Genomic DNA, 17087 nt, shown 5'->3' on the forward strand with positions numbered 1-17087 from the left:
ACTGCAAAAACTATATGAATACTGGGCCCTGTCTTACAAAGAGTTAAGATTGATCCAATCAATCGTAACTCTATGGAAATCCATCAGTGCCATAATTTTTTCTACAGGAAATTTGCAAAATGTCCTTTGTAAACAAAGAAGAACACACCAAATTGCCAAGAAATTAATGAATTCATGGATATACATTCATATCTAGAACATCTTTTGAACAAACATGCATTTTATATGTTGACTTTGCTGGCTTTCCATAGTTGCGATTGATCGGATCAATCGCAACTCTTTGTAAGGCAGGCCACTGAAAAGTCTGCTTCATAGAATTCACTTGTTTCATAAAACATGGGCGTAAATTTTGTCCTCATTGTGCCGTCGTTCCTTTGTGTCTCTGAATGATTGGTCGACCACATCTCCAGGCATTGTAATCACAGTAATTGTCCTTCATAGTGATTGTTAACATCCATAATCACTTCAGCCTTCCTGGGAGTTCTCCTGATAATCCTTATTCTTCGCTGCACTTGGAATTCATTGGTCAGTTATAAAGTCATTTTGTATATTCTCACTCGCATCCTGTGCTATTTCATATATTTTAGGAAAGGTGAATAACCCGCAGGCTTCTCAATGATAATAGAAAATAGCGGTGCATGTAATGCATGAATTGTCCACTAGAAGATGAAACTCCTGACCTGCCATCAATGGTCTACATTCACTTGGACTCCCACACAGGATAAACCCACTTGGTCTACTATCAATCTGGTCTAATTGTCGTTTGGTCTACACTCCTCTAGATCTTGGTCTAAAACACACTTTGCCTAATTCTTATTTATTCTAATGACCAGATGGTCCTATTTTCAATTTGTATACTAATTATTTTCTTTACTTTGTAAAATGAAAATTTCATTCATTAACAGTTCACCTGACCATATTGACTAAATGGTGTTACCAAATGGATGTTAGATGAAATGGGGAAGGAATAACTAGAAATTAAACAATATAGTTAACGGGTGACATGGCAATTACATCAAATGGTCAGTAGACAATTGGAGATAAAGTAGGATTTAGACCTTGCGGTTTGAGACCTAACGGAAGGTACACAAAGCGGGTGTAGACCAAGTGGCTCTTCATCCCATTAATCATCAAACGAGATTCCACCAATACTAAGATGCATCTTCTCATGTTTCTTCAAGATCCACTTTTCACTCAGCGGTTTATCACACACGCTGCAGACGTAGGGTTTGTAGCCGGTGTGGGTGCGTTCGTGCCGCTTCTTGTTACTGCTGCTGTAGAAACGTTTATTGCAATATTGACACATGTAGGGTTTTTCTCCTGTGTGAACACGCTCGTGCTTCTTCAGCTGGTTCGCTACCTTGAATGCCTTGTCACACATGGAGCACGGGAATGGGAACTCTCCTGTAAAAGGATATCAAGAAACAGGCCCAGGGTTATCACCACCACTTTAATCTACATTTGCCGTATCATTATTACCACAATGACCTACATTTTCAGATATCCATTTTATTTCTACACATTAATTCTTTTAAAAAGGATCTTTTGTTTGGAAAATTTATTGATCATTTTAATAATACTTTTCAATATTATTTCAAAATGTGCATTTTTATTATGCAATGCAAAGAAAAAAAGGAAACTGTTTTTTTGGAGAAAAATATCACAAACATTGAACATGTTTTGACTATGAATTTGACACTAATATTAAATGACTTCCTTCTTTGATTTGAGATTAAATAAATCATAATTCAATAAACAATAAATACTGAGGCCTGTCAAAAGCATATTGGTTTTGAGATTGAAATTCCAAACTCTTGCTTATATCATAGAAGCTCTTGCTCATATCATGACAATTAGGATAAGATCTTTTGTAGTCCTGTCATGTAATTTTTCCAAGGAAAATTTTCTCAGACCAATTTTCACATGCTTGGAAGTATACCATAAATTTTGGACACAATTTTCTTGGAATAAGTTTTGCAATTCACCAATACGACAGTTTGGATGATCGCCGATAAAACTGGCATCTTTAGATAATCTTGAAATAAGTCTGTAGTAAATCCATTCATGTGAGATCTCAAACTTACCTGTATGAATTTTCTTATGCTCCTCAAGCAGCTCCTCATGAACAAAGTCTTTCCCACATAGCTTGCAGGAGAAGAGATCTGTCTTGGGTTGTACCGGTGACTGCTTATTTTTGGAAGGTCCACCTGTAGAAGCAGAGGCTGTTTTGGGCTTGGCTTCACTTTTGATTTCAACTTTGACCTTTTGCAAGGGAGTTTTCACAGGACCTTTGGCATGGACGGAATTTGAATTTGCCTTCATCTCTGCTCCCCCTTCAGATTCCTTTGGGCGCACTGCAGATTTTTCTTTCTTGGTATCCTCAGTAATGGTCAGTTTTCTAATTTTTCCAGGCTGAATGGGCTTGGCTTCCTTCAGGTCATCAGCTACGATAAAAATTTCAGTTGAACTTTTCCTTTTGACAGAGCTTGGAACTGGATCCTTATGGGATTTATAGTGACGCACTATGTCTGCTTTCCTCTTGTATGATTTGTCACAGACTAGGCAAATAAACATCCCAGACTTTACATGAGACAATTCATGTAGCTTGACCAGTTCTTCGTTTTGGAATGATTGTCGGCAAATGGAACACATTTTTGGCTGATTAGCATGGGTAGATTTGAAGTGGGCTTGCATATCTTGTTCAGTTTCAAACTCTAAAATACAGGATGAACACTTGACTTTATTCATAGTAGGGGCAAAGGTTATTGCAAGCTTCTTAAACTTAGTAGGCAATGGCTTTCTCTTGGCTTTACTGCTTTCATCAGGTGTAGGTTCGGGAGGAGCTTGCTTTGCTCTCTTCGCTTCCAAGCAGTGTTTACAAGAGCACTTCCCGGACCGACATGTCTTTGAAAATATCCTCTTTTTAGCTTTTCTGGCTTCAGAAACAGGAGATGATTGATTTTCTTCAGACTCCAGGGCTCTCACCTCTGCCTCATCAAAGTTATCTTGACTTTGCAAGTGATGGTCTGAGGCATCTCCCATTTGGCCTTCAGCTCCATTCTCTTCTGGAACGTGGTCCATCTCCGGAGCCATTACTTTTTCTTCAACAACTACCTGAACCTCTTCATTAATGGCTTTCTCTCCATCATCCACACAGCTGGACACACCAGTTTGGTCAACAGTCAGAGGCACTTTCAAGATTTCTCCTTCTGGAGTCGTGACTGGAATTGCCACCACACCTTCCCCGATAGTTTCGGACATCTTTAATATCTCCTGCAATATCATATTGGCTGTTTCTTCGTCGGCTGGCTGAGCAGTCACTGCAAGTTGCGCAATGCTTTGCTGTGGATCCTTTGTTTGAATAGTCAAGGATTGTGACGGTGTATCAATTTTATTTTCATTCTCCAGCTTCTGTGAGGAAACATCTGCACTTCCCCTACTAGTGTTGTCAGCTGCTTCGACATTTACATCAGAGGGTACCAATTCAGGTGCAGATTCTTTCACTCTGAAATCATTGACATCCTTGCACATCTCTGAATCATCCAATACAATGATATCATTGTCTTCTGCAGATCCCTCATCTATCATCAGTTTACCATCCTCTTGATCTGACAATGCATCATCATCATCATGAACCCTTTCCACTTTTGAATCAGCTTGCTTGGTTGCATGAGTTATATCATCAAATTCTTTGGAAGGTATAACTTCTATTCTCTCTTGTGGTGCATTGTCAGGTTCACTTACATTCAGAGAATTGGCATTATCTACTTGATTGGTATCACCACCATCTGGAGTATCTTTGTCATCTTGCATTTCTTGTGAGGTTGCCAGGGTCAAGATGGGTGCATCAATCTCTGCCAGATTTTCACCTTCAAGGACCGGAACCTCTCCTGCAGAAAGAGAACGTTCTAATACAGGTATTTCCATGTCCTCTTCATCAATCTTCTCAACCAGTTGATCACTAATCTTGCCAATGACTTTCGACACCTCTTCCATTTCTTTCCGAACAGTCTGAACTCTTTCTTCAATGGGTACAGTATCATCTTCCCTCTCAAGCTTCTCCAAACTGTCTGATTCTCTGCTCATCTGATCAACTTTCTGTCCTTCCTGTGTTTCATTGGGGGTCGAGTCAATTCCCGCATCTTCAGAATCCATGCTTGTTTCAGGCTGTGAATCCTTGAGTTGTAGAACTTCGCCGCTGGATAGTTGCCTTTCATCACTTTGTTGTATTGATGCTTCTCTAACTCTTTCTTTCTGGTCAGTTACTCCATCTGGCATTATCACAGAATCATCATCTCCAACTTGAACGCTTTCAACACTTTCAGTATCCTTTGCAGGAAGGACTTCTTCATCTACATTTTCGCTTGCTGTACTTTTACCATCTTCAAAGGTGCTTTCAGATCTTTCTGGTAAGCTTTCCAACACACTTTCTGCTGCAATGGTGTCTTTGTGGTCTGTGTAAATATCTGAAAGAACTGTTGACTCAATGGCATTGCTGTCTTGATTTTTATCCACTGATAAATCCTGGATAGGCTCCTCATCATTATTCATGGATGACACCTCCTTGTACTCTAATACACCTGTAACCATTTCAGAAGAGTCCTGATCTTTTGATATTTCTGATTCTTTCTCTCTTGAACACTCCACATGTCTCTGTTCTTCAAAACTTGCCTGTTCCACTACACGGCTACTGGCATCAGAACTGGTTGATTCCACCCTTGATTCTTCATTTGATTCTTGGATTTCCTGTTCACCATCAATTTCCATAGCCTCATCAACATCTATGGTCTCATCACTTTGCTTAAGATTTAAATCCGACAGTCCAACATCTTGACATATGTTTCCAAGTTCTCGACTGGACCCTTCCTGCAACTCATCAGGGACAGAAGTCACATCAACTGCTGTCAAATCAGCAGCAATAGGAATTGACTGCCCAGCTCCATCCTCTTCAATACTATGCATATTTTTGGTCTCAAGATCACTTGCTTCAACATATGAGTCAATGTTTGATGGCTCTAAATGAACTTTATTACCACTACCGATTTCTTCACCAGAGACATCCTTTGTCATGTCAGCTCTATCATTATTTTCCTGTGAAGCAAACTCAGTTGCAGCATCAGATATCTCCAGATTTTTATCAACATCACAAATCGCCTCTTTTCCTTCCATATTAGTAGTGTCAGCAGTGATGTCTCCAGGTTCGAAACTCACCGACTGATGAGTTGATAGTTCTTCATTTAATGATTTCTTGGACATTATCGTGGATATTTCAATATCTTCTGACCTTCGAAGGACCACCTCTTCTTCTTTGGAATGTGGGGTAACAACATCTTCTATGACAGATATTTCCATTTCCATGCCCCTTGATGAAGCAACTGAAGTATCATCCCCAGAACCATCCATCTTGACAGATAAAACAGCAGAATCCATAGGTGTAGTTCCCATCAATGCATTTTCACTTCCTACAGACTCAGACACATCAGTGTTCTCCTCTTTCTCAGATATTACTTCAGTGTCTTTACTGGGATCCAGTATTTCAGCAGAGGACGTACATGAAGGCTCCTTGTTCACAATTTCTTCTGGAGTATCACTCACTGGCTCTTGCTCAGCCATACATTTATCATCATTGTCTGTCACATAAGATACCCCAGTTGTGATTGTCTCTCTTGCATGACTTAATTCTTCGATCTCTTTACTAGGATCCAGGACTTCTGCAAAAATCAATGAATGTGAAGACTTGCTTTCCTCGGTTTTCTCTGGAATGTTACTGACAGACTCAGAGACACCTGCAGTACTAGTCTCTACTACCTCGGTTATTACTTCAGGGTCTTTACTGCAATCAGATTCTCCTGCAGGTGTATATGATGGCTCTTTGTCCACAACTTCCTCTGGAATATCACTGACTGGCTGAATTCCTGTACTGCATTCATTTTCATTGTCTGTCACATCAGAAACTTCTGTAGTATTTATCTCATCTGCCTCAACTACATCTCTGATCTCTTTACTGGGATCCAGTGTTTCTGCAAACAATGTATGTGAAGCCTCATCGTCCTCAATTTGCTCTGGAATGTTACGGTCAAACTCAATCTCAGTGCTGCACCCATTTTCATTGTCTGTCACATCAAACACCCCTATTGTCTTTGTCTCTGCTACCTCATTTATTTCTTTGGCGTTGCTACTGGGATCGAGTGCCTCTAAAGACAATGTGCATGAAGGCTTGTTGTCCACAAGTCCCTCTGGAATATGACTGACAGACTCTATTCCACTGCTACATGTGTTGCTGTTGTCTGCAGCATCAGATTCAGTCGAACATGTGGTATGTTCCTCTGCTTTCTCAGTAGATTCTTCAATGTCTTTAACATGATCACACCCTTCTGCAGAGAATGTCAATAAGTGATCCTTATTCCCTGCAATATCACTAACTAGCTCAATCTCTGACACACCTGTGGACTTTGCCTCTGCTACATCATTTATTTCATCAATGTCTTTACCCAAAGAGTCTTCTGCAGAAGAAACCTCCATGTCCTCTGGAATATCACTGACGGACTTCATCTCGGCACTAGATTTACTTTCATTGTCAGCAGCATCAGAAGCCTCTATGTCGTCACACACATCAACAACCATGGGAATCTCCTCATTCTCTTCTTCCAGCTGTGAGTCATCTTTCTGGTGTGATTCTAATTCATCAGGATGCACTTCAACACAGATGGTTTCCTGCAAATGTCCAGAAGGTAATTCACCTCTCTTTTCATCAATAGTTTTTGAAGACTTGCATTCAGTGTCATTAAGAGTGGTTTTTGATTCTCCTTCAAAGTCACTTTTTGATATTTCTTCAGATGATTCAAATGCAGCTTCTTTACTCGCCCGACTAGGGTCAAACGTATGACTGTCATCTTGTGATGGATGCATGACACTCGCATCTGTTCTACTCTCTTCATAGCTGCTTTCTGAAATTTCTCTAGATGATGATTCTACTATAGCTTCTGTACTAGACTGACTTGGGTCATTAATATGACTATCATTTCTTGGTGCATGCATCAATCTTGCATATGTTGTGCTCTCTTGACTAATTACCTGTTGACATGCACTGGTTTCATTTTTACTTGATACTTGAGCCTCTTCACTGAAAGTCAGTGTATGATACCCAGCTGCTGAGACAGTCTTATCTGTTTCATCATTCTCTAATACAATGTTCTCTTGAATACTTTCACTCGATACAGGAGTATCAAGGTTTCTCACCTGCTCTATATCATGGACAATGTCTGTCTCTGAAGATATTTCTATGCTAACCGGATTATCTTCAGAAATACTGCCAACTGTGACCCCAGAATTTCCAGCCACTGGACCTGAATCTGATCTGCCTTTAACCTCCTCTTGTGATAAACTTATATTTTTGCCCAGATCACATTTAACATCACCTGACAGTTCACCTTTGTTCAGAATGATTTCTGGAGTCATTTGTTCATCATCATTGTCAACATCTCCCACAGCAGTTTGGATACCATGGGATTCTGTTAATTGCTCTCCTTGCACGTCACTGCTTTCTGCATTTGAATTTTTACTATCAGGCACATGACTAGTATGATCACTGTATTCTGCAGTATCACCATCACATGTTTCAACAGCCATCTTTTCCTTCTGGTCCAAAGAAACAGGTAATTCAATTCTATTCTCATCTTCTGTATAACCAGAACCAACCTTATCAGCAACATGTTCACCAGCTAATCTGTTCCCGTCTTCAACAAGACGTTGCTCATTATCTTCTAAATGTTCAAGTTGCATACTAGTTGATGCATTATTTTCATGCATCTTTTTGACATTGCATGTATTCGATGGTTTCGCCTCTTCTGCCAAACTGTCACTATCATGAGCACTTTGATCCACTATTGTTCTATCGTCTGAATCACATGTATCCTGATCACGTAGCAAATCTATTTGTCCTGAAGACATTGCCAGTGGCTTGACTGCAGGGTTTATTGGTGTCTGCTGTACTTGCTCATTTTCATCAAAACTTTCAGGTACGTCTTTCAGTGGGTCTGTACCTGAAGACTGGCATTCTTCAATCAATTCTTTCTGCAAAGGCTGCTCGATTTCTGAAGCCAATCCAGACTCAGCAGTTGTTGTATCACAAGAATAGGTTTTGGCTTCTGCACTGCTTGGCTCAAGTAATGCAATATCTTTATCTTTTACATCACTAGCTTGTGAGTCTGGCGTTATTGTACAATGTGTGGTTGGAACTGGGTGGACATGCTCTTCCATCTCCTTATCCTTAGCTTGATCTTTTTCACCTTGTTCTTGCTCTTCCTTTGATGCCAAGCTTGTTCCAGAACATGAACTTGCTTCCATGACTGAGGCATTTGCGATGTTTTCTTGAGACAATAACTGACTTTCAGATTCGTCATCATCCCTTTGATCAGGTTGATCAATTTCCATTTCTGAAACTTGATCTGTTAATCCCATTTCATCATAACTTATCAAAACATCACTTGTTACTTCTCCACCTGATTCTATAGATGGTTTTTGATAGACTGCATTAGTGACAACACCTTCATCCTGTAAAATTTCTTCAGGGGTTTTTGCTTGATTCCTCAAGCCTTTCCTCTTCCATATCAGGACCGCATTCTTGAGACTCTACTGCATCTGAAGATGTTACACTGGAAAGATGATGGGATGCATGTGCTTCAGAATCTTTGCCCAACATTTCAGAAACTAAGCCTGGGACTACACTTGGGTCTATTGTGTCTACGGATGTTTGGCTGCTGGAGATGTGAAGTGCACTTTCTGTTACATCCATTGGCTCTTCAGATAAAACCATTGGTTCTATGAATTGTGTTAACTGCTGACCTGGACCATTCGCTGAAGACTGGTTTGGTTGAATCACATCTGTAGAAAGTTCCATAGCCATTTGCCCTCTGTCATCATCTACCACGTGAATGCTATCCCGTGGTGTTGCTTCATTTATCTGATTAGTGTCGATGCTTATATCCATTGGAGTACCTTCATACATATTAGACCCACGTTCTTCTTGTGTGGAAGTACTTGTCACAAAATCAGAAGACTCATTTCCCAAAACATTTCTTGTTTTATTTAAAACGTTAGTATCCACTGGTGATATCTGAGCGAGGTCTGTATGATCTGAACCTTGCTGATAAACCTCTTGAACTGTAGAAGTTATGGTATCCTCACCTTGCTTTTTAGTCATAGCAATTTCTGTTTCTGTTGAGGGCATATCACTAACAAATGCATTTTCACCTGTTGTCATAGGGTCAACTGGCATTGAAGGAACAGCTTCATCATTGGTAATGTCAACGGCTGATGTATTCACCAACGTATTATCTTCATGAAGTGACTCTGCATGTGAAGGGATATTATGGTCTCCACTGAATGTACTAACAAATTTACTTGAACATGATTCCTGAGATGGGGAAGCAGATGGTTTAGCTGATTCTTCTCCATCTTCTCCAGTCTCACTTGCACCAATTACCTGGACAACTCCTGGGCTTCCTCTGCAGAGTGCGTTGTCACCCTGCTCAGCACTTGTACCAGTCTGATCAACGGATTGCATAATCAGTTCCTTGCTGAGTTGTGAGTCAATCTGCACAATACCTTCAGTTTGATTACATTCTCCTGCAGAATCCCTGCTATCCTGGACTGATATTTCAGATTTCTGATCATCTGTTGATGAAGAAATAGGGTTTTTATGGACTTCTTGCAATAATACCACTACTTCATCCGTGGAGACAGTAGTGCCTGAAGCGGCAAGTTCAGTTAAAGTTTCACCTGGATCTAACGTCTCTGCATCTTCGTGTGTGATCTCTTGTACTTTAGTAGACATTGTTGGAGTATTCCCCTCTGGATGAGTTTCACTATCAACCACTTCAGATGTAACAGCAGCTGTTGAAGCACCAGAGATCACTCCCACTGGTTCCAAAGAGGAATGATCTTCCAAATCCACTGGAATCTCTATCCCTACTTTGTTCACTCCATCAACATTACCTTCAGGGTTAACTGGCACATTCTGATTGGTAAGATCTTCCATGCTTCCTTGAGCTGCATGAATGTCGTCCGGATCCCCAATACACGTGTCCTTGGTACCTCCCGATAGACCAGGATGAACGGTGGTTTCACACTGATCATTTTTATTTGCAGTGTCTGATTTATTCTCCTCCTCCTCCTCCGTTGTACCTTGTACAGTCAGGTTAAACTGCCCAACTTCATTTTCCTGCTCCATTGTCGTTGACTGATAGTTCCTTCACTTGGGTTTATTTCATGAGGGCACTCTGATATGACTTCAGCACTTTTGAAGGACAGCCAAACTTTTGAAGACAAGAAAAACCATGTGGTATGCTCGGTGTGTAATCTGTTGAAGGGAAACAGAAATACAGAGGCTGACATGAGAAACATGACCATTGATGCTGCAAGCAAAAGAAAGACATTATTTCTCAGCTAAAATTAAAGAAACAAGAGTGTCGCTGGGGGAGCACATAATATGCCCACCTGTAACATGGAAAATTGAGTTTTTGGTAAAGCAAGAAGGTGACAACTTGACCTTTTGACCTTAAAATCAATAGGCTTCCTGGGATCCATGCTAGTATCAAACACACCAAATTATATAAGCCTAAGGTTAAGTTAGACTGAAGTTATCGCGTTTAAAAGGACTTCAGAAGGGGAAGATGATATCATGTCCCTGTGACCTTGACCTTTGACATTTTGACCTCAAAATCGATAGGCTTCCTGAGATCCATGCTACATGCAGTATCATACACACAAATGAGCCTTAATTAAGTTAAACTGAAGTTATCGCATTCACAAGGATAATTTAACAGACGGACGGACACCGAGCGTGATACCATATGTCCCGTCTAGGACGGTGTATAAAAATGACATATAAGGTTTCAAACAAACAGGCATCATTTTAAGATTAATGTGTACATGTACCTGTGAAATAGATTAAGTCAGTAACCCAAATCACAAAGGTTCATTTTGAATCCGCTTCAAAAAATAATTTATGCAAATTTAATGCATTAATTCAGTGCATATATTTCAAAAGCATCCGATAATGAATGCATGCTTTGCCACAATACGCTAAATTCATGCCCGTCACTACTATTACTGCACTAATAAAACCAAATGTTAAAAGAAAATGAAACTCAATATCTAATATCACATAATATCATTGATAAATACAAAATAAGAAAAATGAATCCACTTATACCCCAATCCGATTTCCCAGTATGGGGTAATGATAATAGCAGGGCTTGCTGGGAGAACAGTTTTCGGAACTGAAGTGGCTACCCTGGGTAAATATGCCATTATTATTATCAGTTTTATTATTACCTCTTTGAAGTTGGGATTCTTCAGGCTCAAAGTTTTTGGATGTAGATCGCCATTTATGCGGGGTTAGTTCAAATCTGTGTCATCAGCAACAAACTACACCTCTAGGTTAAGTAGATATGTACATTTGCCTATTATAGCTTCTATTTTACCAATAATAAATCGAATATACACATAAAAATTTAGAAGAAATGTGTCTTATATTAAATTATAGTTTCAAAATACAATTTGATGAATTTTAATGATAAATTTTACACCCTTATCTACGATTTCCAAATTTGCATATTAGTTAATTAGCTCGTGATTAATTCTTGCTAGCTAATTTGCAAATTTGGAAATCGTTGATATGGGTGTAAGATTTATTATAAAAACTCATAAAATTGTATTTGGAACTATAATATAATACACACATTTCTAACAATATTTTTATGAGTTTTATGTGTATATTTGATTTATTATTGGTTACATAGAATCTATAATGCGCAAATGTAGATATCTACGTAAAGATGTAGTTACCAAGGGCGCATGCGCGAATTTGGCAGAGTCTAATAATTTTGCTTGAAAATATGTTTTTTTTGCGCACGCGCCATCTGTACATCGATCAGCCAGTTTTGTTTGCAATTTTGAAAGCGAGTGAACGAACACGGTCTTGCCTTTTATTCCCCTCTTTCAGAGTCTGGCTACTGCCTCGATGTCAGGATTATGCTGCCCATCAGACCTTCATCAATATCATGAGAATTGAGGTGGGTGAATGATTTTTTTTCTTTAATCTTGGGTGTTTTGGTACCCCAACCTCAAATCGAAGGTACTCATGCATGTTAGTATTTGTTACCTGTGGCAGCCTATGCTATGCTATGGTTACCTTCTTGGCTCTCTGACTCTGGGTTAGAATATCTTCCGTTCAAAATCAAATTCGATCTGACAATGTCAATGTGATTTCTGACATTCTCATTCTGCATGTTCTGATTACCAGTTTATTACCACCCAAAAAAAGAAGAAAAATACTTAATATTCACTTGGTCTGGCAGATTTAATGGCGCCTGGGCATTATGACTAACAAATTTGGAGTGAAAATATATATATAGAAGCAGTACGACAATTTGAACAAACGTAACAACATTTTCATAATTGCAAAGGTAACATTACAAAAATAACAAGGCGTGGGGCCATCATGTAAAATTATAATGCAAAATATGCTGCGTTTCGATGGAAAATTGTGTGATAATCCTCAATCATACCTTACCCATCATCCCTCAATCTGTCACACAACAATGTTATTATTTACAAGCAGATAAATGACTACAAATTCTGAACAGTTTACCTCGAAAATCAGCAATAATTCTATTCCTCGGATCGGGATCACATCAACAGGGAAATATTACGCATGCGCAGAATGACCCAAGCGGAAGTATTATTATACTATAGTACTACAGGATATTTTTTCTTTCCAGGCCCTTTCTTTCTGTACATGTGTTCTCAATGTTCTTAACAAATATGCAACCAAATGAATTTGTCAAAAAATATATTGAATAATGGTAAATATGATAATATGATAATATTTGCTTATTTTTTGCATCCAAGTGTGAGCCCAAAAGGGGCCCAATCCCTAATCCGGCCAATATACCTATCATGGTTATAACACGTCTACTTATGAATTTCATGTTTTGGAATTTAAGAATATGCCATAAAATTAGCAAAACTGGGGAGATCAGTATTAAATATAACTGTTTTCCCCGCTGGGGTTTAAAAACAAAACACGCAAATAAAAGAAAGAGAAATAGGGGGAGAGAGGGGGAGGGGCCCCGGGGAGCTAGAAAGTGGATACCATGCGCGACCAAAAAAAAAACACGTAAAAGGGATGGGTTATTTTTCAAAATTGGGCACGTTACGTAAGTAAAGTAATAAGGGTGTCAAAAACACTAAAATAATATAAAAAAAAGGTATCTATTTCGCTAGGACGTGTTTATAGGGTCAAATTTGCGAGGGTATAAAAAAATTAAGACTAAAATGGTAAGAATGTACCTTTCATTTCATATGGCACCCTTATTCCTGATGATCCTATATGTTTGTTTTCAATCTCATCTCACTTTAACTAGTGAGAAAATGATTTTTCATTGAACAAAGCACGACTGTTTAAAACTGGGCGTTGTGGCGTACGTGCGCCTGTAATTCAAGCAGTGGGGAAGTTACAAATTGATGCAGAGGTTCGAGGTTCGAGCCCTGGTCACGTCTTTCGGATGGTGACGTTAAAGGTCGGTCCCAGACGTAAATAATCATATCTGATTGATACACGTCTGACAAAACTCAAATACACACACACCCAGGCTATTTGCTCCTTTTATATATTTTTTCTTGCCATCTTCTAAAGTTTACGTTATTGATAATATACCCTAATCATATATCCTCTGTTTTTTATGCAAATTATTTGGGTTCGAATCCTAGCCATGGCGTTTCCTTCAGCAAGAAATTTATCCACACTGTGCTGCACTCGACACAGGTGAGGTGAATGGGTACCCGGCAGGATTATTTCCTTGAATGCACTGAGCGCTGGTGATGGTAGCTTGAGCTAAAGCTGGGGTAATGATAGCAGCGCTTTGTATCCTCAGGCAAAATGTGCTTTATAAATCCAGCTATTATTATTATTATTTAACGCTCGCTTACTAGCGACGCTTACCACCGCAATTTCTCCCTTGAATTAGTTTTTAATTACACTCCCTTGAAATACGATTTGATAATTGTGTTCGCTTAATTCGCTCTTTCGCACTTGGATACTAACTGTAATCCAGTGGTTTACGTCACAACAAATCCATTACAATACAACCATCATTGTGATAGTCCATAAAATGATAGTAGTATTATTAAGAAGGAGGTCTCCCACATTTCAAAATGTATATATATATATATTTATATATACAGTCGCTGATGATCCTTCGGGTAAAACAGTCTGTACGACCAGCTTAGTTAAGCAATCCAACCAATAAATTATTATATATATATATATTCTGCTATTTGCTTTGATAATTAAAAAAAATTACCAGGTATAACTATATTTAAATTAGATTGTTAGAATGTATGTATGCATATGTTATTAATTATGTCATTTGCTTGTTATATTATGCTGAGAAAAAAATGATTACACTTGTATATACTTTTGTTACTGGAATGTGGAAATAAATAAATAAATCAAATCAAATTATTACATTCCCCCAGTTTGTAAATTTGAATGACACTTAAGTTTCTTTATCATTTAAAATGAAGCGCATCAGATTAGGTCAAAAAATTGTACATCATCCTGTTTTATAAAATTTCAATAAATCACAGAAGTTTCACCAACTATTTGCGCACTATTTTCCTTGTAATGAAGTTCAATAATCTTAGAAAATCAATTGAATTAGAGCCGATGGGGGTATTAGAGATATCTGCATTTGATGAAACGTCCGCCCTTTGAAATTTCAAAGTTCCATAGCTCTGCGCGAGGAGGAATATCTTCCTCCCGGCATAAATCTTAATTCTCCTCTGTTTTGCGAGTTAAGATGTGCACTGTCGCTAAAATTGTTTGTAATCAAATCTGATCTTTCCAAGGGAAGTATTCAACATAACTTAGAGCAGTGCTTCTGAACTTTTTTTTTTACTCGAGGACCACCTTGAATCTCAGATTTTTTTTCGAGGCCCACCAACTCAACTTAAAAAAAAAGGATATGACTATATACTGTCTCGACAATTATAAAGAGCATGTTAGTGCGTAACTCTCTGATCTTTTGCTGCAGTGGCGTAATGAGCCAAAAAATTGAGGGGCTTGATATGGTTTATATTGCGAACGAGCATGACGAGCAAGCAAAAATTTTGACATTTTTATTACAAATATCCAAGTTTGAGATAGATTTTGACACAATATTTTAAAAAATATATATTTTACCCTTATCCCTTTTCTTTTCTTCTCTTTCTTTTCTTTCCTTTTTCTCTCTTTTCTTTTCTTGGTCATGAAATATCTGGGGCTAAGGGCCCCCCATCTGTAAGCAAGTGTAATTCTGCTGTGAATAAAATCCAGCCTTTTTCCTCTCGAAACACTCTTTTGGCTTTCCTGCAATCTTCGGATGTTCTATGTTTAGGTGTTTCTGAAGCTCTGACGGTTTAAGCGCCTTATTTGACATTGTAACTTCAGCACATTCGACACACATTGATTTTGGTTTTTGCATCAATGTGCAGTTATGATAAATCCAAATTTAATGTATTCAGGGTCATGTTTTATTACAGATATTATGTCATGAATTAGATTCTCATTTCAAATTTAAAAAAAAATAACATTTTTGCTTGCTTGAACGATTTTGCCCGAGATATTACCACATTCAGATATTGCCTCCTCGTTTTGTTTGTTTGGGGGCTTATATCATGTAAAGCCTGCTGCATGGAGGTAACAAATTTTGCATGGATGGCGATCCCCGGCGACGTACATGATCCCTATATTTATACATTTTATATATAGCTCCCCTCCAATTTCAAATGATCGAGAGCCTGATCATTTCCACCCCCCCCCCCCCGACAGACCAAAAATCTCACGAAATCGTCGCCAGGTTGAGTGTCACTTCTTGGGTCCGTTGCAGAAAGAGTTGCGTTTAAACGCAAGTCAAAAAATCAATCGCAAGTCCCAAATGCGCGCTGTTGATAGTTGAAAATCAAGTTGCGATTGATTGCAAGTCTGCAACGGGCCCCTGAATGTATTTTGACGTTATTATATTACAGTCGATATAAAGGCAGGAGTCAAAGTACGTGGCAAATTAGTACGACATATACCCGGATATATGACACATCGGATGAGCTATACCGATATTCTCTTTCAGTATATTGTTGGCACAGGCACTACTGTATTTCCTGTTGTCATTGAATATTGATACTGCTTGCTTGTTGTCTCGTTATCATGCGGAAAATGTGATACTACTAAAATTTCGCTTTTGTATTAAATGCTCGTGGAAATATATCAGATCAGAACTTATAACTTGCCAACTATAGGATTCGACAGGTACATGTACTGCATGACTGTTTCACGTTAATGTTGTCGTCTGCTGCGATATCGAATAAGACTCGAATAGATCGAGGGTAAGTACTTTGATCTAAAGATATAAACTCCGGGTATAAACTGCATGAATTGCGCCTATAAAAACCCTTGTTAATGGTACATATGCATCAGTTTCCGGGGTGATTATATACCTAAAAAAAGTTTCAGAGGTGTACATATCAAAGTTAGATGTAAAATCCAGAAGGAGTTATGGTAGTCGATGGTGCATTGATTTGATTTGATTTGATTTATTTATTTCCGTTTCACAATAGTATAATGAACATAGCAATAATATAATAAACATAACAAAACAAGGTCGAAAATACTACGAAATATAATATGTATACATAAATAATCATAAATTTAAAGAACACAATTGAGTAAATAAATTTATCTGAAATGACATTTGTATTTGAAAGTAAAACGGAGGGGCTTGCCGAAAAAAGCAAAGCTTGTACAGGAATCTAGAAAAAAAAAATCTCCACTTGCCAATTCCAAATCTACATGGTTTGGTCTCTTCGATCCGTTTATAAGAAGCATCTTATTGTTTGATATTTTTAAATTCAAGATCAATTTGATTTCCATTAAATACATGTATTTTCTTTTTACATTGGCATACAGCTATGTAGGCCTATCCGATCAATCACACCCTCTATCCCGCCCCCCCCCCTGCCCCCGATCTCCCCTGAACCCATTCTCT

At 38.5% G+C, this 17087-nt stretch overlaps 1 protein-coding gene across 1 annotated transcript; it reads right to left on the reverse strand.

Annotated features, from left to right (window-relative positions):
* Window positions 1-546: 546 nt before the first annotated feature.
* LOC121411480 lies at window positions 547-12729 on the reverse strand. Its single transcript, XM_041604244.1, is given in 4 exon segments — window positions 547-1404; window positions 2085-8565; window positions 8567-10360; window positions 12656-12729. Coding segments are annotated over 3 exon segments (8427 nt in total). The 5' UTR covers window positions 10232-10360; window positions 12656-12729; the 3' UTR covers window positions 547-1123.
* Window positions 12730-17087: the final 4358 nt, after the last annotated feature.

Source organism: Lytechinus variegatus, chromosome 3, assembly GCF_018143015.1.
Source record: "Lytechinus variegatus isolate NC3 chromosome 3, Lvar_3.0, whole genome shotgun sequence".
Taxonomy (NCBI): Eukaryota; Metazoa; Echinodermata; class Echinoidea; order Temnopleuroida; family Toxopneustidae; genus Lytechinus; species Lytechinus variegatus.